This window comes from Notolepis coatsorum (genome assembly GCF_963971535.1).
Source record: "Notolepis coatsorum genome assembly, chromosome: 5".
Taxonomy (NCBI): domain Eukaryota; kingdom Metazoa; phylum Chordata; class Actinopteri; order Aulopiformes; family Paralepididae; genus Notolepis; species Notolepis coatsorum.
The window spans coordinates 52,638,595-52,666,193 of NC_140169.1; the positions used below are offsets into that span (position 1 = coordinate 52,638,595).

A 27,599-nucleotide genomic window follows, 5' to 3' on the forward strand; every position below is an offset into this window, starting at 1 on the left:
CCTTATCACATCTCTCTATTCCTCTCCTCTTTCCTCCACCCTCATCACATCTCTCTTCCTCTCCTCTTTCCTCCACCCTTATCACATCTCTCTCTTTATCTCATTTTGTACCACTTGTATCATTTTTACTCTGCTAACTGGATCGATCCATTGTATTATGTATTAAAATTATCTTATTGAATCATAGATATTATATAGTCTCCTAATCTTTCTGATAATTCATGTCAACATCATTATTCAATTCCTACCTCTCAGGAGTCAGGACCACAGATCCTGAATTCCATCAGAAACACATCGTTACACATGGTGTGTATGTTGAGCAGCACGGTGGTGTAGTGGTTAACACTGTCTCCCCCTAGTGGCACGGTGGTGTAGTGGTTAACACTGTCGCCTCACAGCACGGTGGTGTAGTGGTTAACACTGTCTCCCCCTAGTGGCACGGTGGTGTAGTGGTTAACACTGTCGCCTCACAGCTAGAAGGTCCTGGGTTCTATTCCTGCTTGGGGACCAGGTTGCCACTTGCCACGTTGCCAGGTACCCAGGTGGGGTATCTCCCGGGCCTTTCTGTGTGGAGTTTGCATGTTCTCCCCCTCTGCGCTCGCAAGGGTCCCCCCCCCCCCCCCGATAAGATAAACCCAATGGAAAAACATGCACAACAGATCGCTAACGCTGTTGCGTCCCTGACGAAGACGGACAGGAGCACTTGGATTGGTCCCCGGGGGCGTGGCCCCACACCGACGCCCCTATCTGCTCCCGGCTGCCCTTGGCGGGGAAGGACGGCGGGACGATAGGTCAAGCGCATCCCAATGCATGTGTGTGTGTGTGTTCCTGTGTGTCGCCCATCTCGCATGTGTGTTTAATCTGCGTGACAATTAAATACTTCTTCTGTTTCCTCTCCTCTCTTCCTGGTGTTGTGTCAAGCGGGTCACGTCTTCCGTTTTCCTCTCCTCCTCTCTCCTCTCCTCCTCTCTCCTCTCCTCCTCTCTCCTCTCCTTCGCTCTCCTCCTCTCCTCTCCTCCCCTCTCCTCCCCTCCTCTCTCCTCCTCCTCTCTTCTCCTCCTCTCTTCTCCTCCCCTCCTCTCCTCCTCTCCTCTCCTCTCCTCCCCTCTCCTCCCCTCCTCTCTCCTCCTCCTCTCTTCTCCTCCTCTCCTCTCTTCTCCTCCTCTCTTCTCCTCCCCCTCTCTCCTCCTCCTCTCTTCTCCTCCTCTCCTCTCTTCTCCCCTCCTCTCTCCTCTCCTCTCCTCTCCTCCCCTCCTCTCCTCCTCCCCTCTCCTCTCTCCTCCGCTCTCCTCCCCTCCTCTCTCCTCTCCTCCTCTCCTCTCCCCACTTGGTCACTTGCCTCATCAAGTAGAGTGATCCGAAGCGATGGCCTTCAGTGACCCTCAGAGCTGGGATGATGCAACACTCATGACATTCATCGGCTCAATCAGAAAACTGAAGAGAAGAAGCATATTGTTATGTTGTGGCCTATATGCTTGAGTAATGTAAATAGCTTTCTTTTGTTATTTCTGTTTCATTAAGCTGTGTTATTGTATTAAGGAACACAGTTTGACCAGGTTTAGTGTTTTTCCAATTTGCTGTGACGTTACAGGTAGTAAATAAAAGAGCGGAGGCCCTTCACATCTGAGTCTTTGTCTTCTTGACAACGCAGATCTTTATACACCTGCCTATCTACTGTACTATGACAATATGACATTACCATGGGAACTATTTGGGGTCAGTAGAGATATTGTGAATAATGTCTGTGCTGTCCAAATGTAATAATTTCAGTGTCCTCTAAAACGTTACAATTGACTGAAAATGCACCAAAATTGCACCAAAATGAGTAGAAATTTGGTAAATTCCAGTGAATATAGCAATTTCGAAACTATCATCAATGGAATCAGCATCCCGAATAACCCCAAAACCACTGCAACATTGTTGAAATTGATCGAGTAGTGTCCGAGATTTGTCCATTTAGGTGATTATGCAATCTAAGTAGGTAAGGGACATGTACAGGGTTGTGGTATTACTATGTACAGTGATACAGGTATAAAGACACTATGGTAGTAAGTCATACTGGCCAGCAGCGTAACTAGTAAGAGTACTCAAGGGATGTACAGATATAGATTCTACAGATATGTAAAAAGGATTATATACAGGTATGTACAATGTACAGACTGATGTGTATATATATATATATATTTATTGTTACCATATATATATATATATATACGGTATATACAGCATTATTGTACATAATTCTTGCAAGGTTTTTGTCCGACAAGTCTTTTGCAAAATAATGTTAATGTTCTTGAAGAAGCGTAGAGCCTCTTATGTAGGTATGTGCTCCAGTAATATATAATATGCTCGAGAACAGAGTCAGTGATCCCTCCTCAGATGGACTCCACACTACCCTCCTCCAAGAACAGAGTCAGGTTGAGTGATTCCTTCTCAGATGGACTCCACACTGCCCTCCTCCAAGAACAGAGTCAGGTTTGAGTGATCCCTCCTCAGATGGACTCCACACTGCCCTCCTCCAAGAACAGAGTCAGGTTTGAGTGATCCCTCCTCAGATGGACTCCACACTACCCTCCTCCAAGAACAGTCAGGTTGAGTGATTCCTCCTCAGATGGACTCCACACTGCCCTCCTCCAAGAACAGAGTCAGGACTGAGTGATTCCTCCTCAGATGGACTCCACACTACCCTCCTCCAAGAACAGTCAGGACTGAGTGATTCCTCCTCAGATGGACTCCACACTGCCCTCCTCCAAGAACAGTCAGGACTGAGTGATTCCTCCTCAGATGGACTCCACACTGCCCTCCTCCAAGAACAGTCAGGACTGAGTGATTCCTCCTCAGATGGACTCCACACTGCCCTCCTCCAAGAACAGTCAGGACTGAGTGATCCCTCCTCAGATGGACTCCACACTGCCCTCCTCCAAGAACAGAGTCAGGACTGAGTGATCCCTCCTCAGATGGACTCCACACTGCCCTCCTCCAAGAACAGTCAGGACTGAGTGATCCCTCCTCAGATGGACTCCACACTACCCTCCTCCAAGAACAGTCAGGACTGAGTGATCCCTCCTCAGATGGACTCCACACTGCCCTCCTCCAAGAACAGTCAGGTTGAGTGATTCCTCCTCAGATGGACTCCACACTGCCCTCCTCCAAGAACAGAGTCAGGACTGAGTGATCCCTCCTCAGATGGACTCCACACTGCCCTCCTCCAAGAACAGTCAGGTTGAGTGATTCCTTCTCAGATGGACTCCACACTGCCCTCCTCCAAGAACAGAGTCAGGTTGAGTGATTCCTTCTCAGATGGACTCCACACTGCCCTCCTCCAAGAACAGTCAGGTTGAGTGATTCCTTCTCAGATGGACTCCACACTGCCCTCCTCCAAGAACAGTCAGGTTGAGTGATTCCTCCTCAGATGGACTCCACACTGCCCTCCTCCAAGAACAGTCAGGTTGAGTGATCCCTCCTCAGATGGACTCCACACTGCCCTCCTCCAAGAACAGTCAGGTTGAGTGATTCCTTCTCAGATGGACTCCACACTGCCCTCCTCCACACTCACATACGCTATCAGCCAGAAAGAGACCGTTACTCGCTCACCTTCAACCTCTGTCCTCTCCTTAAAACACACCCTTGGGTTATGCTTAAAGGAACTCGCCGACTTTTTGGGGAATTAGCTTATTTGCCATCTACGCTAGAGTTAGACAAGCGGATACATACCCTTTTCTTCTCTGTGCATGCATTAGGCTTAGGGAACAGCCGCACCGTTAGCCTAGCTTAGCGTCATTCACTGGAAGTAGGTGTGCCAGTGTAGCCTAGCACAGTCACGAAATGCACTCAAAATACAACTCCAAAGCTTTCCTGTAAACATGTTGTGACCGGTGTATTTACCACGTGGAGAATATTATATATATTTTTTTACATTTGTCAGATATATACTGGGAAAATTGTTTTGCCAAACCTCTGCTGCCTGGGCGCAGTGATTTCATCGCCTCAAAAGCCCTGTTTAAAAAGATCAACAGGGCTTTTTAAGTGATGACATCACTGCGCCAAGGCAGCAGTGGTTCAGCAAATAGTTCTGCTTAGAAAACTAAAAATGTCAATTTTCTTTTATATTTCTCCACATTTCGTCATAAAAACTGTCCAGTCATGAAAACTGTCCCGTCATAAAAACTGTCCCGTCATAAAAACTGTCGTCATGAAAACTGTCCTGTCATAAAAACTGTCCAGTCATAAAAACTGTCCAGTCATGAAAACTGTCCCGTCATAAAAACTGTCCCGTCATAAAAACTGTCCAGTCATAAAAACTGTCCAGTCATAAAAACGGTCCCGTCATGAAAACTGTCCCGTCATAAAAACTGTCCCGTCATAAAAACTGTCCCGTCATGAAAACTGTCCCGTCATGAAAACTGTCCTGTCTTGTTCCTATTGGTTCTGCTCCCAGTCTCACCAGTCAGTTGCTTCCTTGTAGTTTCTTTGGTCCGATTCTTACAGGCGATATCGACCAGGCGGGTCCAACAAAGCGAAACAAAAAAGAAAAATGGTGGATTTCATGCAACCATCCAGTAAATCTGGGTGTTTTACAATAAGTGATTAATAAAAGCCCCGTCCCGAATGAAATGTGACACAAGAAGCAGACTCCATGGGCCAAAGAGACTTTTATTCTGGGTGTTAAGATCCATCTTCAACATTCCTGTGTGACAACAACAACAACAACAACACTGGTGGTCCAGAACAGGGCAGCACGGTTGGTACTGGGCTGCTCACTAAGGTCTGATGTGAGCCGTATGCATGCCTGCCTCTCTTGGCTTAACGTTGAAAATAGATTGTCTTTTAATATACTTGTGCTGTTCAAGTTGGTCATGAGCAGTAAAACTCCTGTTTTTATACATAATCAGATTGTTTTTAGTAATACTGTGCACGAGCATTACACTAGAGGTTCCAGTAGTGGGCAGCTTGAATTGCCAGGTCCTAAAACCAACGCTTTAAGGAGATCTTTTATTTTTAGAGCATTAACTCTTTGGAATAACCTGCCTCAAAACCTCTGCTGCATTTACAGTAGATTCACCTTTAAAAAGAATCTTAAATTGTTTTTAACACTGTAACGTAATTTTTTGTTTTTGTTTTACACTGTAATGTAATTTTAGCTATCTTTTATTATTATTTTTTAATCTTTTTCCCCCTTTTTCCTCCGTTTTTCTCCCATCCCAATGTTAGTCGTTATGCCAATTCCCAATCCCCTTCCTGGTCGCTGCGCACTTACCCCCTATGGTCGGTCTGGGGGTAGGTGCGTGTTAGTATGAACGACCAGCCAAGCTGGTAGCAATGCAGAGAGCTGGGCTCGAACCCAGCATCTCCTGCACTAGTGGCGAGCGCCTTGCCCACTGCGCCACTTAGCCGCCCGTAATTTTAGCTATCTTAATTGTTACAGTAGTTTCATTATGCATTGTGTGTACTGACTTTTAATAATTTAGTTTTTGCAATAATAATTGTTTTTGTATGTTTTTTTGTGTGTGGACCCCAGGAAGACTAGCTGGTTGCTATGGCACCAGCTAATGGGGATCCCTAATAAAATAAAATCAAACACTGCTTCCAGATACAAAATCCTTCATCACACTTGGGATGGAAGACTCGTCTAACTTTGTTTCCGTTTTTATATTCTTAGTGCCGCTAAATGCTCAGGGGGCGGAGTGTATTTTCTTTGATGTAGTTAAGATTATTGTTTTTTTGATATATATTGATATATAGGACGGGGGAGGGGGGAGATCAGGAGGAGGGGGGGGGGCTGGTGAGGGGAGAGGAGTTAGGTCAACGGGTTCATCACTTCTGGTCGGGCATGATGTCGTCGAGGGACTGGCCCGCCTCCAGGCGCTTCTCCATCTCCACCAGCAGCTTGACGCCGTCGATCACCATCTGCATCAGCTCCACCTCGGAGAAGCCCAGACGGTCGGCGTTAGAGATGTCAAAGATACCCCCCACCGCTGCTGCGTCCACTCCACCTGGGGGAGGAGGGGGAGAAGGAGGGGGAGGAGGGGGAGGGGGAGGAGGGGAGGGAGGAGGGGGAGGAGGAGGAGGAGGAGGAGGGGGAGGAAGGAGAATGAGGAGACAATTAATACATGCATTTTAGTTTACATTAAAATGTATTGTCATTGTAAAGGCCATATGAATGTTTTGGTTATTAATATTATTATTATTTTGGTTAGAATAGTGTCTTATTTATGTTTGAACACTAGAGGGCTCACCGCCTCCATTATGGCCCCTCTTCTATAAATAGCCTAGCTAATTACTGTAATCGCATGCACCTGTGATGAGGATACATACAAGAAAAAGAATCAAAGAAAAATTAAAGCGATCATCTTCTTTTCGACATTAGACAGCCAAAATACTGTAACATGTCTGGCAGCTGTCAAACAGCGCCCTCTAGGGTAAAGAGCCCTGCTTGGTACTGCACCCTGTGTACATGTTTTGCTCTGATGTGTGCGTTGGAGTTTAGTAACCTATTACAGTGTATTTCTCCAGACCTCTCTCGTAGGGCTGTCCCTAGGCTGGTAAAGATATGCCTCCTAAAGCGTGTAAACGGAAGTACAGGAAGTACAGGCTACAGGCTTTCCGGTTTCGACAAAACAATTATAGAAACGTCTGAAGGGCACAATATTTTCTCGTTTAAGCCACTGCAACGGCTTTGCCTGAAGAATTTACTACATGACCGGGACGTTCTAGCTCGTTTGCCGACAGGATTCGGGAAAAGTTTTGGTCCGTTCGCCCATAGAATTTATAAAAAAAAAAAAAGTATAATAATATATATTTTATTTAATTCTTTTGCATTCGACTAAGAGGTTGGCAGTCGACTACGGCTCCTTTTCGATCAATTAGTCGACTAATCGGGGTCAGCCCTCTCTCGCCAGCAGCTCCAACACACACACAGCATCCCAAGGGGATCAATAAAGGAATATCTTATCTTATTTTATTAAGAAGTAAACAAAGAGCAACACCAAACGGGGCTCTCTTGCCTAGAGGTCTGCGTTTAACGGCATTACAGATTATACGTAGACACATCTGAATCATCCCTTCAATAACGGCTCCTCAAATCACTTAGATTGCATCAAAATACACCCAAAGAATTTTGACCACAAAGAATGCCTTTAGTGTAATGTAATGTGACCTGTGCTTAAAGGTTACAACAGTAGTATTGGTTATGTATTTGTACCTGTGCTTAAAGGTTACAACAGTAGTATTGGTATGTATTTGTACCTGTGCTTAAAGGTTACAACAGTAGTATTGGTTATGTATTTGTACCTGTGCTTAAAGGTTACAACAGTAGTATTGGTTATGTATTTGTACCTGTGCCTAAAGGTTACAACAGTAGTATTGGTTATGTATTTGTACCTGTGCTTAAAGGTTACAACAGTAGTATTAGTTATGTATTTGTACCTGTGCCTAAAGGTTAGAACAGTAGTATTGGTTATGTATTTGTACCTGTGCCTAAAGGTTACAACAGTAGTATTGGTTATGTATTTGTACCTGTGCTTAAAGGTTACAACAGTAGTATTGGTTATGTATTTGTACCTGTGTTTAAAGGTTACAACAGTAGTATTGGTTATGTATTTGTACCTGTGCCTAAAGGTTACAACAGTAGTATTGGTTATGTATTTGTACCTGTGTTTAAAGGTTACAACAGTAGTATTGGTTATGTATTTGTACCTGTGCTTAAAGGTTACAACAGTAGTATTGGTTATGTATTTGTACCTGTGCTTAAAGGTTACAACAGTAGTATTGGTTATGTATTTGTACCTGTGCTTAAAGGTTACAACAGTAGTATTGGTTATGTATTTGTACCTGTGTTTAAAGGTTACAACAGTAGTATTGGTTATGTATTTGTACCTGTGTTTAAAGGTTACAACAGTAGTATTAGTTATGTATTTGTACCTGTGCCTAAAGGTTACAACAGTAGTATTGGTTATGTATTTGTACCTGTGCTTAAAGGTTACAACAGTAGTATTGGTATGTATTTGTACCTGTGTTTAAAGGTTACAACAGTAGTATTGGTTATGTATTTGTACCTGTGTTTAAAGGTTACAACAGTAGTATTGGTTATGTATTTGTACCTGTGCCTAAAGGTTACAACAGTAGTATTGGTTATGTATTTGTACCTGTGCTTAAAGGTTACAACAGTAGTATTGGTTATGTATTTGTACCTGTGCTTAAAGGTTACAACAGTAGTATTGGTTATGTATTTGTACCTGTGCCTAAAGGTTACAACAGTAGCATTGGTTATGTATTTGTACCTGTGCCTAAAGGTTACAACAGTAGCATTGGTTATGTATTTGTACCTGTGTTTAAAGGTTACAACAGTAGTATTGGTTATGTATTTGTACCTGTGTTTAAAGGTTACAACAGTAGTATTGGTTATGTATTTGTACCTGTGCCTAAAGGTTACAACAGTAGTATTATGTATTTGTACCTGTGTTTAAAGGTTACAACAGTAGTATTGGTTATGTATTTGTACCTGTGCCTAAAGGTTACAACAGTAGTATTGGTTATGTATTTGTACCTGTGCCTAAAGGTTACAACAGTAGTATTATGTATTTGTACCTGTGCCTAAAGGTTACAACAGTAGCATTGGTTATGTATTTGTACCTGTGCCTAAAGGTTACAACAGTAGTATTGGTTATGTATTTGTACCTGTGCTTAAAGGTTACAACAGTAGTATTGGTTATGTATTTGTACCTGTGCTTAAAGGTTACAACAGTAGTATTGGTTATGTATTTGTACCTGTGCCTACAGGTTACAACAGTAGTATTGGTTATGTATTTGTACCTGTGCCTAAAGGTTACAACAGTAGTATTGGTTATGTATTTGTACCTGTGCCTAAAGGTTACAACAGTAGTATTGGTTATGTATTTGTACCTGTGCCTAAAGGTTACAACAGTAGCATTGGTTATGTATTTGTACCTGTGCCGCGCTTCTGAAGCCTCAGCCTCTTGAGGATCTCCTCGAACTTCTCGTGCTTGCTGACGCTGGGCAGCTTGACGTGCACTCCGGCGCGCAGCCCGGTGCCCAGGTTGGAGGGGCAGGTGAGGACGTAGCCCAGGTGCTCGTTCCACATGAACTCGTGACCCTTGTCCTTGAACAGGGACTCGATCTGCGCGGGGGGAGGGGGTCAGAACTGTGGTTAGTAACAAAGCATGGATTGATTTGAATTAATGATTTTATTTCTATCTATTTTTATTTTTATTTTTACAAAGCATAGTAGTAGAACTTCCAAAAAAAATATCGAATTAAATGACCGAAAAGGTATAGGCTGAAGCCGAGGCTTATAATTGCCTACCCTTTTTACATTAGACTATTTACACACAAAAAAAAATATATATATACAAAAAATAAACATAATTCAGTAGGCTATATCATTTAGCAAAGGTTACAAACATTTATTTATGTTTTTTTGGTGGTACCTTGGTGAGGCCTGTGTAAACAGTACCTTGGTGAGGCCTGTATGGTGTCAGTCAGGGTGTAAACAGTACCTTGGTGAGGCCTGTATGGTGTCAGTCAGGGTGTAAACAGTACCTTGGTGAGGCCTGTATGGTGTCAGTCAGGGTGTAAACAGTACCTTGGTGAGGCCTGTATGGTGTCAGGGTGTAAACAGTACCTTGGTGAGGCCTGTATGGTGTCAGGGTGTAAACAGTACCTTGGTGAGGCCTGTATGGTGTCAGGGTGTAAACAGTACCTTGGTGAGGCCTGTATGGTGTCAGTCAGGGTGTAAACAGTACCTTGGTGAGGCCTGTATGGTGTCAGTCAGGGTGTAAACAGTACCTTGGTGAGGCCTGTATGGTGTCAGGGTGTAAACAGTACCTTGGTGAGGCCTGTATGGTGTCAGTCAGGGTGTAAACAGTACCTTGGTGAGGCCTGTATGGTGTCAGTCAGGGTGTAAACAGTACCTTGGTGAGGCCTGTATGGTGTCAGGGTGTAAACAGTACCTTGGTGAGGCCTGTATGGTGTCAGGGTGTAAACAGTACCTTGGTGAGGCCTGTATGGTGTCAGTCAGGGTGTAAACAGTACCTTGGTGAGGCCTGTATGGTGTCAGTCAGGGTGTAAACAGTACCTTGGTGAGGCCTGTATGGTGTCAGGGTGTAAACAGTACCTTGGTGAGGCCTGTATGGTGTCAGTCAGGGTGTAAACAGTACCTTGGTGATGCCTGTATGGTGTCAGTCAGGGTGTAAACAGTACCTTGGTGAGGCCTGTATGGTGTCAGTCAGGGTGTAAACAGTACCTTGGTGAGGCCTGTATGGTGTCAGGGTGTAAACAGTACCTTGGTGAGGCCTGTATGGTGTCAGTCAGGGTGTAAACAGTACCTTGGTGAGGCCTGTATGGTGTCAGTCAGGGTGTAAACAGTACCTTGGTGAGGCCTGTATGGTGTCAGGGTGTAAACAGTACCTTGGTGAGGCCTGTATGGTGTCAGGGTGTAAACAGTACCTTGGTGAGGCCTGTATGGTGTCAGTCAGGGTGTAAACAGTACCTTGGTGAGGCCTGTATGTTGTCAGTCAGGGTGTAAACAGTACCTTGGTGAGGCCTGTATGGTGTCAGTCAGGGTGTAAACAGTACCTTGGTGAGGCCTGTATGGTGTCAGTCAGGGTGTAAACAGTACCTTGGTGAGGCCTGTATGGTGTCAGTCAGGGTGTAAACAGTACCTTGGTGAGGCCTGTATGGTGTCAGTCAGGGTGTAAACAGTACCTTGGTGAGGCCTGTATGGTGTCAGTCAGGGTGTAAACAGTACCTTGGTGAGGCCTGTATGGTGTCAGTCAGGGTGTAAACAGTACCTTGGTGAGGCCTGTATGGTGTCAGTCAGGGTGTAAACAGTACCTTGGTGAGGCCTGTATGGTGTCAGTCAGGGTGTAAACAGTACCTTGGTGAGGCCTGTATGGTGTCAGTCAGGGTGTAAACAGTACCTTGGTGAGGCCTGTATGGTGTCAGTCAGGGTGTAAACAGTACCTTGGTGAGGCCTGTATGGTGTCAGGGTGTAAACAGTACCTTGGTGAGGCCTGTATGGTGTCAGTCAGGGTGTAAACAGTACCTTGGTGAGGCCTGTATGGTGTCAGGGTGTAAACAGTACCTTGGTGAGGCCTGTATGGTGTCAGTCAGGGTGTAAACAGTACCTTGGTGAGGCCTGTATGGTGTCAGTCAGGGTGTAAACAGTACCTTGGTGAGGCCTGTATGGTGTCAGTCAGGGTGTAAACAGTACCTTGGTGAGGCCTGTATGGTGTCAGTCAGGGTGTAAACAGTACCTTGGTGAGGCCTGTATGGTGTCAGTCAGGGTGTAAACAGTACCTTGGTGAGGCCTGTATGGTGTCAGTCAGGGTGTAAACAGTACCTTGGTGAGGCCTGTATGGTGTCAGTCAGGGTGTAAACAGTACCTTGGTGAGGCCTGTATGGTGTCAGTCAGGGTGTAAACAGTACCTTGGTGAGGCCTGTATGGTGTCAGGGTGTAAACAGTACCTTGGTGAGGCCTGTATGGTGTCAGTCAGGGTGTAAACAGTACCTTGGTGAGGCCTGTATGGTGTCAGGGTGTAAACAGTACCTTGGTGAGGCCTGTATGGTGTCAGTCAGGGTGTAAACAGTACCTTGGTGAGGCCTGTATGGTGTCAGGGTGTAAACAGTACCTTGGTGAGGCCTGTATGGTGTCAGTCAGGGTGTAAACAGTACCTTGGTGAGGCCTGTATGGTGTCAGTCAGGGTGTAAACAGTACCTTGGTGAGGCCGGTGCAGAAGCGATTGAACACCTCCTTCATGTTGCCTCCCTTCTGCATGGAGATCACGCGCAGGTGGTCCTCCTCGTTCACCCACACCAGGAAGGTCTTGTTGTCGTTGTGCCTGACGGAGGAGGAGGAGGAGGAGGAGGAGGAGGAGGAGGAGGAGGAGGAGGAGGAGGAGCACCGTCTATTACCAAGTCACCAATGTTGCCAACACTAGGTGGTGGTGTCTGACTTGTTGTGTATATATTAGGGATGTTCGATATTGGCTTTTTTACCGATATCCGATATACCGATATTCTCCACCTCTTAATTTCCGATACCGATACCAACCGATACCGATATATGTGGGGTTCCCCCCCCCCCCGCGGTTCTGAAGTAGTCAGGGGGCGGGTCTGAGGTGGTCAGCTGGTCGGGGGGGCAGTGGACTCACCAGATGCCCCTGCCGTCGGGCCAGTCGCGGGCCATGTTGGACGCCAGCAGCAGTGGAGACACGGGCTTGTCGAACAGGAAGTGGTCATCGATCAGCTTGTTCTGTTCCTCATCCGTCATGTTCTTCAGGGCGTAGTACGTGCCTTTCAGGTCGCCGTCCAGGGAGTCTAGACCTGCCAAGCACACGGTCAGGTGTTAGTGAGTCTAGACCTGCCAAGCACACGGTCAGGTGTTAGTGAGTCTAGACCTGCCAAGCACACGGTCAGGTGTTAGTGAGTCTAGACCTGCCAAGCACACGGTCAGGTGTTAGTGAGTCTAGACCTGCCAAGCACACGGTCAGGTGTTAGTGAGTCTAGACCTGCCAAGCACACGGTCAGGTGTTAGTGAGTCTAGACCTGCCAAGCACACCAGTCGGGCGTTAGCGAGTCTAGACCTGCCAAGCACACCAGTCGGGCGTTAGCGAGTTATTAGCGAGAATGTTATTAACAGATTGCACTCAAGGTAGGATTGCATCCAGCTCACTGATAAACTATCAAAACCAATTGCTTTTAGCTTGTCAATCAGAAGGGAGTGATTGACAGTGTCGAAGGCCTTTTGTAGGTCCAGCATGACCATGCCGCAGTATTTGCCCGCGTCCACCTCTTGTTTGATGTGGTCGTTCAAATAGAAAAGGCATGTGTCAGTGGAGTGGGATGTTCTGAAGCCAGATTGGAATTCGTAGATTCGATTTTTTCCGCCAGGTACTTTTCGATCTGTTCGTAGACTATTTTCTCCATGACTTTCGAGATGGAGGTAAGAATAGAAACAGGGCGGTAGTTGCCTGGGTCTAATTTGCTGCCCTTTTTGTGCAGAGGGGTCACTCTCGCAATTTTGAAGTCCTTGGGGACGTGTCCCTGTTTTATGGAGAGGTTTATTATGTGTGTGATGACTGGGGTGATGGCGGCTGCTGAGTCTCTGAGGAATTTGGAGGGGATGTTGTCATGGCCAGTGGCCTTGTTAGGTTGGAGGGCGCTCAGTTTTTTGAGTACCTCATCGGTTGTTACCATTTCTAGTTTGAAGTCGTCTTTGTGGACCCCTAGGTTTTTGTAGTATGCTACTATGTGTTCTACCCCATAATGCCCTGAGTGGGAGGGTAGTTTGTTTACCAGTGTTGTGGCCAGTAGCGGCCGCTGGGTACTTCGCCACTAGGGGCGCTATACCAAATATTTTGTACAGTACAGTACAGTACCACGCAACACTCATGGCAAGACGTGAGCGATTCGACTCACGCTCACTGCAATGAATCGGCTCTTATGAACGAGTCGCTCAGCTGTTACTACAACAACACACAACCAGTCAAATAAAGTATAGTCTAGACTCTAATTCACAACTTGAAACACAATATATAAATAGAAAAGTTAGAAACAAAACTCGCCCGTCTACAAACACAGGCAGATCTCTCCCTCTCTCCTTCTCTCTCTCACACACAGCGCGACGTGGAATCGATTCGTTACACAATCAGACCTATTATATACCAAGAATAACTTCAGTATGAGTACAGGGCTGTACACATATTTTGCATATTGTTAAACGAGCCAAGGCTAGCTATTAAACTATCGATATGAATCGAAAATCTGGGACCCTGATGTAAACAAGACAAACGTCTTTCTCTGGTCTGCATCCCATTAACAATTGTGTGTATTGAGCCGTACTGTATTGTACCCATTCTGCAATCTGTTAATAAAGTTCTCATTCATTCATTCATTCAAACATAGACGATCTCTCTGTCTCTCGGATCAATCAAATCAAATAATTAACACATGTATGTTGTCATTTTAAACAACTCACCATTCATTCATTATGCATCAGCAGCAACACAAACACGCACAGCTCTCTCTCTCTCTCTCGCTCTCTCTCTCTCTCTCGCTCTCTCTCGCTCTCTCTCTCTCTCAGATGATGTCAGATCCATTCAATAATAAACACATTTGTAAAGCTCGTTATTTTAAACAAGTTACCATTCATTGTCTGAGTGGTTATGTCCCACATGCGGCGAAATGAGAGCGAGAGCGAGAGAGAGAGAGAGAGAGCGAGAGAGCATTTTAGTAGTGACATTTTCAACAAGATTGCTGCTATTTAAACACTTAATGGAAACGGGGTAACGTTAACCTTATGTCGACTGTAGTATTGTATGACCTCGACATAACGTTTAAACGTTAACGTTACTCCGTTTCCATGCACTAAGTGGCCAGCTAAGCTAACGGAGCTAACAGCTAGTTACAACGTTATGCGGCATCAGTAGACAACGTATCATGTATTAAACTAGAGTTAAGATCGCTAATCTACCTTGTTGTTGGCTTGTTGATAAAGTATATCAACTCCATGGCATTGTCCATCCAGCCTGTGTTGATGTCCATCCATTGTCCATACATGTCCCTCAACACTGCATCCATAATATAGCTTGTTGTTAGTTAGCCAAGAGCTGTGTCTTTGTCCATTTCCGCCTCGAACAGCCTGCAAACTACCTGGCGTTCTATCGCCATGCTCTAAGACAAACTCTAACCTTAACCAACTTTGAAAGAGTGCCTAAGCTCAGTGTAGTTGCTGTTGTTGTTGACGAGTCGACTGAACTGAGTGTGTTGCATTCTCTCTCTAAGCCTTAGCCAACCCGAGAAATGCGGCAATGGAAAAAAACTGGCATCGCGTCGGCCAATCAGAGAGCGAAATGCGGCTATGGAAATTCTTCACGGAAGTTCACACGCTGCTGGCTAGACCGCTTCAAATCGCGCTCGGATTCCAACATAATAGTCATATTTCAACGCACAACGCCGTATGCACTGATTGGCTGTGACGGAGACAGCGATCAAACTGTGACGCGCACGCAGAGCGCTATCGCTTCTTGCCCGGGCGAGAAATACGAAAAAATTAAAAAAAAAACGTCACTTCCTGCCCATGAAAACGATGTTTTTTTAATTTAGATAATAACGTTATATTGTGCATTGGAAATACAAACATACTTAAAATGAGTAAATATTATTAATTTTAAACATGTTTATATTATTTATAGGGCTATAAAACACAAAAACGAAAAAGTTTTATTGTCTTGTTCTCTGATTTAACAGCAGCTGGCCAGCAGGTGGGTCGGCGCCCTAGCGCCCCTAGTGGTAGAGCCGCCACTGGTTGTGGCTATGTTTGTGAAGAAGATGTTTAAGTAATTGGCTACATCCAGCTTGTCTGTGATGAGCGTGTTGTCCGTCTTTATGTTTATGTTTGAGAATCTGGTTTTAAGTTTTTTACTGCAGCCTAGTTGATTATTGAGTAATTTCCAAAGTTCACGTGGTTTGTTTTTGTTTTCCTCAGTTTTGTCATTGATTAATGAGATACATTGGGAGATATCTTCAACGAACGGGGTTTCTGTCGCTATCAAGATATACATAACAAATTTAACCTCACCAGTTCCACATATTATTTCTACAGACAATTATTAGCATGCTTAAAGGCTCATGGAGTCCCATTAAAGACACCACTTGAGTACCACAGATATCACAAGTTCTTTTATGAAAGGGAGACATCGAGAGGATTTGTCACGGACTTTTACCGTCACTTACTTACATCTTCGTATGAAGCCCATCCCCTAGACTCAGTTTGGAGGAAGGATATACCAGACCTGGAAGTAGGATCCAGATCATCAACAGATTAATCTTAATTTTATTCATAGGATTTACCGAACTCCTATTCGATTGAACCGTAGGGGCTTAAACAAGACTCTCGATGTTCCTTATGTACAAACGAAACGGTGATAGTGGTACATTTATGCATATGTATTGGCAGGGACGTGCACAGGACTTTAGAGGGGCAGGTGCTCAAAGGCTGAAAAGGGCACTATACCTGTGTGTGTTTTAACCGAGCGCGCGTAGCGCACAATGCTTTTTGGGGGGTTTTGGTGATCAAATATTGAATATTGAACTATAATAATTAGTGCAGGAGCTCACTTATCCTTGAAAGACACTTTTATCACTGACTTAAAAGACCCATACATCTCCATAAATGTTGAGGGGGGAGGGAATAAGTGCTTACCCTACAGACCCCAAGAAGTGCTGTATATTCTGTATTGTTTAATATAAATGCATTTTTTATTCCAATCCTGTTTTGTATTTGAGATTCCCAAATCCCATCGGACTTGACTGTGAGTGTAATACTGTGAGTGTAATACCAGCATTCAACTGTATGCGCCACAGCGGTTTCTATCATCATCATCATCACCACCCACACTATGCATAAAATATATAGGTCCGCGGAGAGGCACGCTGAGGAGGCCGTGCAAACTGCAATGTAATATGGGGCATCTCTCTCTCTTTACCTAATATTTTTATTCTATCCTGACATTTTCAGTTGGAAGGGCAGTCTATATGCGTAACGAATTATTAAAAAAAAAATCAAAAAGGGCACTTTTTTATGAGGCTCAAAAAGGCAGGTGCTCAAGCACCCCTTGGGCTCTATGTGTGCACGTGCCTGTGTATTGGGAATGTCTGCCTGTTAAGATATTTTGGGAAGAAATAACCACACTATTATCAGGATTTTTGTATTTGACAATACCTGTAATGCCTTCTGTATTGTTGCTGAATGATGTCTCTCAGTTATCACACTCTGTACATATAAAGAGGCTAATCTTGTCCGGTCTTACGGCTTCCAAAAAGTTAATAGCATCACGCTGGATTCAACCTGATAAAATGTGCCGGAGGGTATGGATTCTTACCTATCTTGATGTGATTTACCTGGAGATATCTACCGCACGAATTCTAGGTATTAATGAAGCCAGCATAGAAATCTGGTCAGAGGTGGTGGAGAGGATAAAACATTATATGAACTATTAATCCTTGGTATCAAACGGAATAATGGATGTATTCAAGGGGGGTCCGGTGGGGGGGGAAGAACGAGTAAGAGTATGTATGTGTTTTATAGTGGATTTCTACTGTAAAGGTTTGTATGTCATATCAAAAAAAAATATAAAATAAAAAAACATTTGTTAAAAAAATATTTTTTTTCTTTTTTTTTGCTGGTGGTGTTTACGTCATTTCTTAGTGTTTCTTTGAATCTATGACGTATATCACGTTAGATAGAGTACCTCGTATACACGTTTACTTTTACTCATAGTATATATAATATAGATATAGTCACATTAAAATTCTTTATTGCCTATATTTATTGTACCATAATATACTGTAACCTATGGCCTATGGGGCATAAAGACCCTCATCTGCACCTTTGTTTACACCGTTTTATTTTCTCATATTTCCATATTCAGAGTCAATTATATTGTGCACACGGTTTATTTCTCATATTTTTATATTCAGATCTAAAAAGAATGAATAAAAACGATGAAAAGCGTTTCAGAATTGAAATCGCAGTACCACATTATACCGCCGGGGGGCGGCGTCCGCCCATTGAAAACCACTGAACGCTGCAGATGGGGGGCACTGGAAGCAGAGGCAATGAATGAATGAATGAAAACTTTATTTAACAAATTGCAGAATGGGTACAGTACAGTACAGCTCAATACATACAATTGTTAAGGGGATGCAGACCAGAGAAAGACTTTCGTCTTGTTTACATCAGGGTCCCCCATTTTCAATTCATCATAACATAATGACATACCTGACATACAGATAGACAGTACTGCTACATCTATACATTTATGACATATCAGATTTGCAAATACAGTACTGTTTGTGATACAAAAAGTGTCCAGAAAAAGAGTGTATATACATTTGACGTAGAAACTGTACATTGGAGGAGGTTGGGTGGGTGGGGTTGGGTGGGTGGGTGGGGGCCGTACATTGGAGGTGGGGGGGGGGGGGGGGGAGGGACACTGTACACTGTACATTGGAATACTGACAAAGCCATACATGGTCATTTACTGTACAACTGGGTTAGGACATTTGTAGGGGCCAGTTTTGAATTGCAGTCTCCCGTAGGTGTTCTTTCAGAGTGTTTTTGAAAGTGGGTAGTGATTTACATTCCTTTACAGCTTTGGGTAGGGCGTTCCACATTGATGTGGCATAATTGCGAAACGTGTTTAGTCCCTTGTTTGAGCCGAATCTGGGTTTAACATGATTTGTGGAGCTCCCTCTGGTGTAGTGGTTGTGGTATTCACTGACCTTTGGGAAGTATTTTGACATGTACATGGGTACCTTAGTCGTATAGTGTATCTTGTAGACCAGGCCCATTGCAAGTTGCTGTACTCTGTCGTCTACTCTAAGCCATCCTAGGTTGTCAAAGTGGGCAGGGGTGAGGTGGGTTCTGGGGGTAAGGTCAAGTAGTAGTCTGACCAGTTTGTTTTGTGATGTTTGTAATTTTGTTTTAAGCGCCTTTGAGGTGCTTTGGTACCATGAGGTGCACGCATAGTCGTAGTACCCTTGAATGAGTGCTCCTGCCAGAGTCTTCAGGGTATTCTTGTTTACCAGAGAGGAGATCCGGTACAAGAATCTAGTTCGTTGGTTGACTTTTTTTATTACATTGGATGCCATTTTGTCACAGGAAAGATTTGCCTCTAGGATGGAACCCAGGTAGGTAATTTCGTCTTTCCTTGTGACAATATTGTCACCCACTGCAACTGAGAAGCCGTCGGTCTTGCTGAGTTTGTTATTTGAACCGAAGAGAATGGACTCTGTTTTGCCCATGTGTAATGATAGTTTGTTATCAGCGAGCCATATGCAGATTTTGCCTAGTTCCGAGCTGAGGGTTTTTTCAACCTGCAACTTGTTCTTGTCAGAGACCAGCAGGGCTGAGTCGTCCGCAAACAGGAACAAGTTGCAGTCACAGGCTGACGACATGTCATTTGCATAAATTAGGAAGAGTAGCGGTCCTAGTATGCTTCCTTGTGGAACACCACAGCTCACTGTGAGGGGGGGGGATAGAGTACCGTTTACCTCTACCATCTGTTCTCTCACCTCCAGGTTGCATCCAGCTCACTGATAAACTATCAAAACCAATTGTTTTTAGCTTGTCAATCAGAATGGAGTGATTGACAGTGTCGAAGGCCTTTTGTAGGTCCAGCATGACCATGCCGCAGTATTTGCCCGCGTCCACCTCTTGTTTGATGTGGTCGTTCAAATAGAGGAGGCATGTGTCAGTGGAGTGGGACGTTCTGAAGCCAGATTGGAATTCTTTCTTTTGCCAGGTACTTTTCGACCTGTTCGTAGACTATTTTCTCCATGACTTTCGAGATGGAGGTAAGAATAGAAACAGGGCGGTAGTTGCCTGGGTCTAATTTGCTGCCCTTTTTGTGCAGAGGGGTCACTCTGGCAATTTTGAAGTCCTTGGGGACATGTCCCTGTTTTATAGAGGTTTATTATGTGTGTGATGACTGGGGTGATGGCGGCTGCTGAGTCTCTGAGGAATTTGGAGGGGATGTTGTCATGGCCAGTGGACTTGTTAGGTTGGAGGGCACTAAATTTTTTGAGTACCTCATCGGTTGTTACCATTTCAAGTTTGAAGTCGTCTTTGTGGACCCCTAGGTTTTTGTAGTATGCTACTATGTGTTCTACGCCATAAGGCCCTGCGTGGGAGGGTAGTTTGTTTACCAGTGTTGTGGCTATGTTTGTGAAGAAGATGTTTAAGTAATTGGCTATATCCAGCTTGTCTGTGATGAGCGTGTTGTCCGTCTTTATGTTTATGTTTGAGAATCTGGTTTTAAGTTTTTTACTGCAGAATGAATGAATGAATGAATGAATGAATGAATGAATGAAAACTTTATTTAACAGATTGCAGAATGGGTACAATACAGTACGGCTCAATACATACAATTGTTAAGGGGATGCAGACCTGAGAAAGACGTTTGTCTTGTTTCCATCAGGGTCCCCCATTTTCAATTCATATAGACATATATGACATACATGACATACAGAGTCAGTACTGCTACATCTATACATTTATGACATACCAGATTTGCAAATACAGTACTGTTTGTGATACAGAAGGAGTCAAGAAAAGGGAGTATATACATTTGACGTAGAAACTGTACATTGGAGGAGGTTGGGTGGGGGGGGTTGGGTACATTGGGATATTGACAACCATACTGGGTAATTTACATTGGAGGTGGTTGGGGGGGGGGGGGCACACTGTATAAACAAGTAACACTGTACATTGAGGGGGGGGGGGGGGAGGAGACACTGTACAAACAGACACAATTGTACATTGAACTATTGACAAAACCATACTAGGTAAATGACTGTACATTGGAGGGGGTTGGGTTAGGATATTTACAGGGGCCAGTGTTGAATTGCAGTCTCCCGTAGGTGTCCCTTGAGAGAGGTTTTGAAAGTGGGTAGTGATCCACATTCCTTTACAGCTTTGGGTAGGGCGTTCCACATTGATGTGGCATAATTGCGAAACGTGTTTAGTCCCTTATTTGAGCCGAATCTGGGTTTAACATGATTTGTGGAGCTCCCTCTGGTGTTGTGATCGTGGTATTCACTGACCTTTGGGAAGTATTTTGACATGTACATGGGTACCTTGGTCGTGTAGTGTATCTTGTAGACCAGGCCCATTGCAAGTTGTTGTACTCTGTCGTCTACTCTAAGCCATCCTAGGTTGTCAAAGTGGGCAGGGGTGAGGTGGGTTCTAGGAGTAAGGTCAAGCAGTAGTCTGACCAGTTTGTTTTGAGATGTTTGTAATTTTGTTTTTAGCGCCTTTGAGGTGCTTTGGTACCATGAGGTGCAAGCATAGTCGTAGTACCCCTGAATGAGTGCTCCTGCCAGAGTCTTCAGGGTGTTCTTGTTTACCAGAGAGGAGATCCGGTACAAGAATCGAGTTCGTTGGTTGACTTTTTTTATTACATTGGATGCCATTTTGTCACAGGAGAGATTAGCCTCTAGGATGGAACCCAGGTAGGTAATTTCATCTTTCCTTGTGACAATATTGTCACCCACTGTAACTGAGAAGCCGTCGGTCTTGCTGAGTTTGTTATTTGAACCGAAGAGAATGGACTCTGTTTTGCCCATGTGTAATGATAGTTTGTTATCAGCGAGCCATATGCAGATTCTGCCTAGTTCCGAGCTGAGGGTTTTTTCAACCTGTAACTTGTTCTTGTCAGAGACCAGCAGGGCTGAGTCGTCCGCAAACAGGAACAAGTTGCAGTCACAAGCTGACGACATGTCATTTGCATAAATTAGGAACAGTAGCGGTCCTAGTATCAGCTCACTGATAGACTATCAAAACCAATTGCTTTTAGCTTGTCAATCAGAATGGAGTGATTGACCGTGTCAAAGGCCTTTTGTAGGTCCAGCATGACCATGCCGCAGTATTTGCCTGCGTCCACCTCTTGTTTGATGTGGTCATTCAAATAGAGAAGGCATGTGTCAGTGGAGTGGGATGTTCTGAAGCCAGATTGGAATTCGTAGATTAGATTTTTTTCCGCTAGGTACTTTTCGATCTGTTCGTAGACTATTTTTTAGTTTAGGGCGGTAGTTGCCTGGGTCTAATTTGCTGCCCTTTTTGTGCAGAGGGGTCACCCTCGCAATTTTGAAGTCCTTGGGGACGTGTCCCTGTTTTATGGAGAGGTTTATTATGTGTGTGATGATTGGTGTGATGGCGGCTGCTGAGTCGGGATGTTGTCATGGCCAGTGGCCTTGTTAGGTTGGAGGGCGCTCAGTTTATTGAGTACCTCATCTGTTGTTACCATTTCCAGCTTGAAGTCGTCCTTGCGGACCCCTAGGTTTTTGTAGTAAGCTACTATGTGTTCTACCCCATAAAGCCCTGAGTGGGAGGGTAGTTTGTTTACCAGTGTTGTGGCTATGTTTGTGAAGAAAATGTTTAAGTAATTGGCTACATCCAGCTTGTCTGTGATGAGCGTGTTGTCAGTTTTTATGTTTATGTTTGAGAATCTGGTTTTAAGTTTTTTACTGCATCCTAGTTGATTATTGAGTAATTTCCAAAGTTCACGTGGTTTGTTTTTGTTTTCCTCAGTTTTGTCATTGATGAAATTCTTTTTTGCAGTTTTGATCATGGAGTTTACGTCGTTTCTTAGTCTGTTTCTTTCTAGTTTGAGTTCAGTCACGTGGGCTTGGAGTTCACTGCTCGTGCTTTTAGTAAGCTTTGACTGACTTTTACGAAACTCAGAGCATTTTTTGTCTCTGGTTTTCATAGCGGCCAGTATTTCGGAGTGCATCCACGGCTCAGCGCGATTTTTTACCCTGGTGGTTCTTAGGGGGGCCATGTCGTTTAGTATTGCTGAGAATTTGGTTTTGAAGCCTAGTTGATTATTGAGTAATTTCCAAAGTTCGCGGGTTTGTTTTTGTTTTCCTCAGTTTTGTCGTTGATGAAATTTCTTTTTGCGGTTTTGATCATGGTGTTTACGTCATTTCTTAGTCTGTTTCTTTGAATTTTTTGTTCAACCACGTGGGCTTGGAGTTCACTCTTTGAGCTTTTGGAAAGCTTTGTCTGACTTTTATGAAGTTCAGAGCATTTTTTGTCTCTGGTTTTCATAGCGGCCAGTATTTCAGTGTGCATCCATGGCTCAGCGCAATTTTTAACCCTGGTGGTTCTTAGGGGTGCCATGTTGTTGAGTATTGTTGTGAATTTGGTTTTGAATCCAAGCCATGTTTCTTCAACCTGTGTACCACTGAGTTCATCTGACCAGTCCAAGCTCCCCAGTTCTAGGTTAAAGGCCTCTCTAGAGTAAGTTTTGAGGTCTCTAGATGTGACTGTTTTGTGACAGCCGGCCTTCTGTTTTAGATTTTTGCGGGTACAGAAAATCATATAATGATCACTTAACCCGCATGCTATCACCCCTTTATTGGAGATCATGGACTTGTCAGAGGTCAAAATGAAGTCAATGGTGGTTTGTGTCGAATCACATACCCTTGTGGGGTGGGTGATTAGCTGGCTGAAACCGTGCAGATCAGAAAATCTACTGAAGGCCTTGAAGACGGGTGCTGCTTTACGCAGCATATCCGTGTTCCAGTCCCCAATAAGATTTTTTTCTACCCCCTCCACCCCAGCTAAACACCCATCAAGTGCGTCATAGAAGCCACTCTGTTCTGGCGGTCTATAGATTGTGCCTACTAGTACTGGTTTCGCCATGTCTAATAAGATTTCAATCCAAACAGTTTCAATTTCGTCATGGTTAAGGTCAGTACGGTTGATGTATTTGGTATCTTTGTGTATATACACACAGACGCCACCTCCATACTGGTTTCTATCCCTCCTGACTATTGAGTAGTTTTCAATTTCAATCTCTGGATCCTGTACAGATGAGTCTAATTTTGTTTCTGTGAAACACAATATGTTAGCCTTACCGTTTAAAAACAATTGTTTGATTTCAGCCAGTTTAGGTCTCAGGGAGAAGGAGAAGGCATGAGGAGGAGGAGGAGGAGGAGGAGGAGGAGGAGGAGGAGGAGGAGGAGGAGGAAAAAGAGGAGGAAGAGGAAGAGGAGGAGACATGAGGAGGGAGGAGGAGGAGGAGGAGGAGGAGGAGGAAGAGGAGAAGGAAGAGGAGGAAGAGGAAGAGGAGGAGACATGAGGAGGGAGGAGGAGGAGGAGGGAGGAGGAGGAGGAGGAGGAGGAGACATGGGAAGGGAAGAGGAGGAAGAAGAGGAGGAGGAGGAAGAGGAAGAGGAGGAGACATGAGGGAGGAGGAGGGAGGAGGAGAAAGAGGAGGAGGAGGAGGAAGAAGAGGAGGAGGAGGAGGAAGAAGAGGAGAAAGAGAAAGAGGAGGAAGAGGAGGAAGAGGAAGAAGAAGAGGAGGAGGCTACGCACTTGCAATGGAGAGGGTCTCGATGGCGCGTCGCTCCCCGCGGCTGCAGTGGGGGGGCAGGGCGATGCCGCGCACGCTCCTTCCGGTTCGCACCCTGGAGCTCAGCACGTAGTTGGGGTCCAGGTCGTCGCCGCCCTGGTGACGCGTTAATAAGCACACAGACACAAGCCTCTACGTCACACCGGGCGGATTATGACCATCGATTAGGAGGAATCAGGTTTAACCTTATTCACTCTCGACTCTCTTACATTGCCGTGTGTGTGTGTGATTTACAACCCTGATTAATAAAAAAAATAATACTAATTATAATAATGTTGAGCAAGGTTGAGAATAAGGCTCTCAAAGAGCACCTACGGGAAGCTGCGCTTCGAAACTGGCCCCTGTAAACATCCAACCCCCAACCCCCTCCAATGTACAGTTTCTTCCCCCTCAAATGTATATTCTCTTTTAGAAACTCTGTAAATAAACAGTACTGTATATTTGTAGATCTGGTATGTCATAAATGTCTGGATGTAACAGTACTGTATATCTGTATGTCGTGTATATCATAAATGTTACGATGAATTGAAAATCTTGTGTTTTAAAGTGTGTACCTGGAGGTTGTGTGGGTTCAGGTCCGTCTTGTGTGTGTTTTAAAGTGTGTACCTGGAGGTTGTGTGGGTTCAGGTCCCTCTTGTGTGTGTTTTAAAGTGTGTACCTGGAGGTTGTGTGGGTTCAGGTCCCTCTTGTGTGTTTTAAAGTGTGTACCTGGAGGTTGTGTGGGTTCAGGTCCGTCTTGTGTGTTTTAAAGTGTGTACCTGGAGGTTGTGTGGGTTCAGGTCCGTCTTGTGTGTGTTTTAAAGTGTGTACCTGGAGGTTGTGTGGGTTCAGGTTTGTCTTGTGTGTGTTTTAAAGTGTGTACCTGGAGGTTGTCTGGGTTCAGGTCCGTCTTGTGTTTGTCTGAGGGCTTGTAGCCCCCGTGGCGATCCTCGATGATGGGGTCCAGCAGCTCCTTGAAGACCTCGTACGTCTCCTCGTCTCCGGCCACGCAGCCCACGGTCATGATGAAGGGGTGGCCTGCATGGGGGACAAGGGGGCAAGGGTCAGATTCGGCTCAGACAAGAAGGGACTAAACACGTTTTGCTAATTATGCCACAACACAACAATGTGGAACGCCCTGCCCACAGCCGCGAAGGAACGTGAATCCCTACCCACCTTCAAAACCGCTCTCAAAGAGCACCTACAGGAGGCTGCAATTCGAAACTGGCCCCCGTAAATGTCCCCCCCCCCCCAATGTACAGTTTCCTCCCCCTTAAATGTATATAGTTTCTGTTAGGATCTCTGTTAAACAGTACTGTATATTTGCATATCTTGTATGTCTTAAATGTAACAGTACTGTATATCTGTATATCATGTGTCATAAATGTCATCTGTATGTCATGTATGTCATGATGAATTGAAAATGGAGGACCCTGATATAAACAAGACAAAAGTCTTTCTCTGGTCTGCATCCCCTTAACCCATTCTCCGCCAATCACGTGTTAAGGCAGGTTTCTCCGCCATGCGTTGTCTGCCAATCACGCCGTATGGCGTGTTTGAGATCAATATTTCATATTTTCGTCATTGTATTCATATTTCACCCACGGAGTCTTGGCTGATGCTGTCTGAGCCAGCACAACTCTGCAACGCTTCAATACTGCCACTTTGTGGCCGATCGGCGAGTTGCCAAACCGGAAGTGCCCGTTGGAGCTTGGTCCGTCGCCTAATTTCGTGCATTGCATTTATGCCTATATCTCACGTTCTATGAAATACTGCAGAAAACGATAAAACATATTTATACTCTAGAGTTAGACGGTATTTTAGTATGAATGTGTGAATGAAAAAGTAAAACGTTCCTACATCCTGAACGATAGATAATCGATGTTGAATGGGCCATAGTAATGTCAATTTAGCAATACAATTTAAAAAGTTATAGCCCTGCAAAGACGGTGAACATCTCCATAGACAAATAGCGCTGGCAGAGGATGGTTTAGGATGATCAAAGTGGTGGCAGAGAATATGTTAACAATTGTGTGTATTGAGACATACTGTACTGTACCCATTCTGCAATCTGTTAATAAAGTTTTCAATCAATGAATCAATCAGACACACCCATTCCAAGACACATTCTGACACAGAGAGAGCGCTGCGGTCCGTCCGGCGGACTAAATGTCACCTGGGTTATCGACGCCGGTCTGAATGACGTCGTCCAGGGTGAACCCACTGGGGGTCGCCTTGTCCCGCAGGCTGGAGTAGATCTCCGGGGTCAGGATCTTGGCCATGTGGTTGTTGTGCTTGCTGAGGTCGGGGAACTCCTGCTCAGCAGAGTAGTTCATCTTCAGCTTGTTGTGCGGCATGATTGCTCTCACCTGCAGCAGCGAGGAGGGGGAGGAGGGAGGAGGAGGAGGAGGAGGAGGAGGAGGAGGAGGAGGAGGAGGATGAGGAGGAGGAAGGAGGAGGAAGGAGGAGGAGGAGGGAGGAGGAGGGAGGAGGAGGAGGAAGGAGGAGGAGGAGGGAGGAGGAGGAGGGGGAAGGAGGAGGAGGAAGGAGGAGGGAGGAGGAGGAGGAGGAAGAGGAAGGAGGAGGAGGAAGGAGGAGGAGGGAGGAGGGAGGAGGAGGAGGGGGAAGGAGGAGGAAGGAGGAGGGAGGAGGAGGAGGAGGAGGAGGAGGAGGAGGAGGAGGAGGAAGAGGAAGGAGGAGGAGGGAGGAGGAGGAGGGAAGAGGAGGAGGAGGAGGGAGGAGGAGGAGGAGGGAGGAGTAATGTTCTAGAATGTACTATTATGACATCATACTGTGACATTACAACGGAACATGTTTGAGTTTCATTTGAATAATATAAATAATAAAAATAAGGAAGTTCCAGGCACTCTTCTTGTATATAAAAAAGGCTTTAATAAATAGCTTAGTTCATATTAGAACCATTAAAAAAACACCAACATGTTTCGGCCTCTCTATTGGCCTTCTTCAGGGCATACCAGAAGGCCGATAAAGGCCGAAACATGTTGGTGTTTTTTTAATGGTTCTAATATGAACTAAGCTATTTATTAAAGCCTTTTTTATAAGCCTATTAAGCCTATTTTATAAGAGTGCCTGGAACTTCCTTATTTTTATTCAGCTGACTTCCCTCATCCAAGAGCACCTTCAAAAAGACACAGGATTCACACCACAAAGACGCTGCAGCCCTCCTTGTTCAAATATAAATAATATGTATGGTAAGGCTGTCCCCGAAGCGTTTTTCGAACCTTCGTTTTTAATTAAGAAAAATTTAATTAAAATAAAATGATTTTATAAATTATTTTTTTTTCTTTTTTATATCCTCAAACTAAATCCTCAATTTGAATAAAGTGATTAATCTGATTAAATGCGTATTTTTTCTTTTATTAAATCAACTTTCCAGCCCCCTGTCAACTGTCAAATGATGTCAACTGTCAACCTGAATTAACATTCAGTATTCAATATGGTCTGATATTAACATTCAGTATTCAATATTGTCTGATTCAATATTAACATTCAGTATTCAAGTAGAACAGCTAGCTAGCCGTTGTGGACACTCACCTTTCCACAGCAAAACGGTAGGCAAGGCACCTTGGTTGAGAAATGCAGGCTGCAATCTATATGTTGTTTAATCTATCTGTTCAGTACTGTTCAGTACTGTTTCAAGATGCACAATGAGATATTCTG

At 44.5% G+C, this 27,599-nt stretch overlaps 1 protein-coding gene across 1 annotated transcript; it reads right to left on the reverse strand.

The window, feature by feature from the left end:
- Positions 1-5,657: 5,657 nt before the first annotated feature.
- Positions 5,658-26,263, reverse strand: LOC311228050 (creatine kinase, testis isozyme). The gene is made up of 7 exons (XM_084313951.1): positions 26,095-26,263; positions 24,802-24,956; positions 23,903-24,035; positions 12,171-12,342; positions 11,735-11,858; positions 8,947-9,136; positions 5,658-5,993 (listed from the first exon to the last, which is right to left on the reverse strand). Exons 1-7 carry the CDS (start codon positions 26,252-26,254, stop codon positions 5,815-5,817), a joined length of 1,113 nt encoding a protein of 370 aa, XP_084170077.1. The 5' UTR covers positions 26,255-26,263; the 3' UTR covers positions 5,658-5,814.
- Between the last annotated feature and the right edge of the window lie 1,336 nt (positions 26,264-27,599).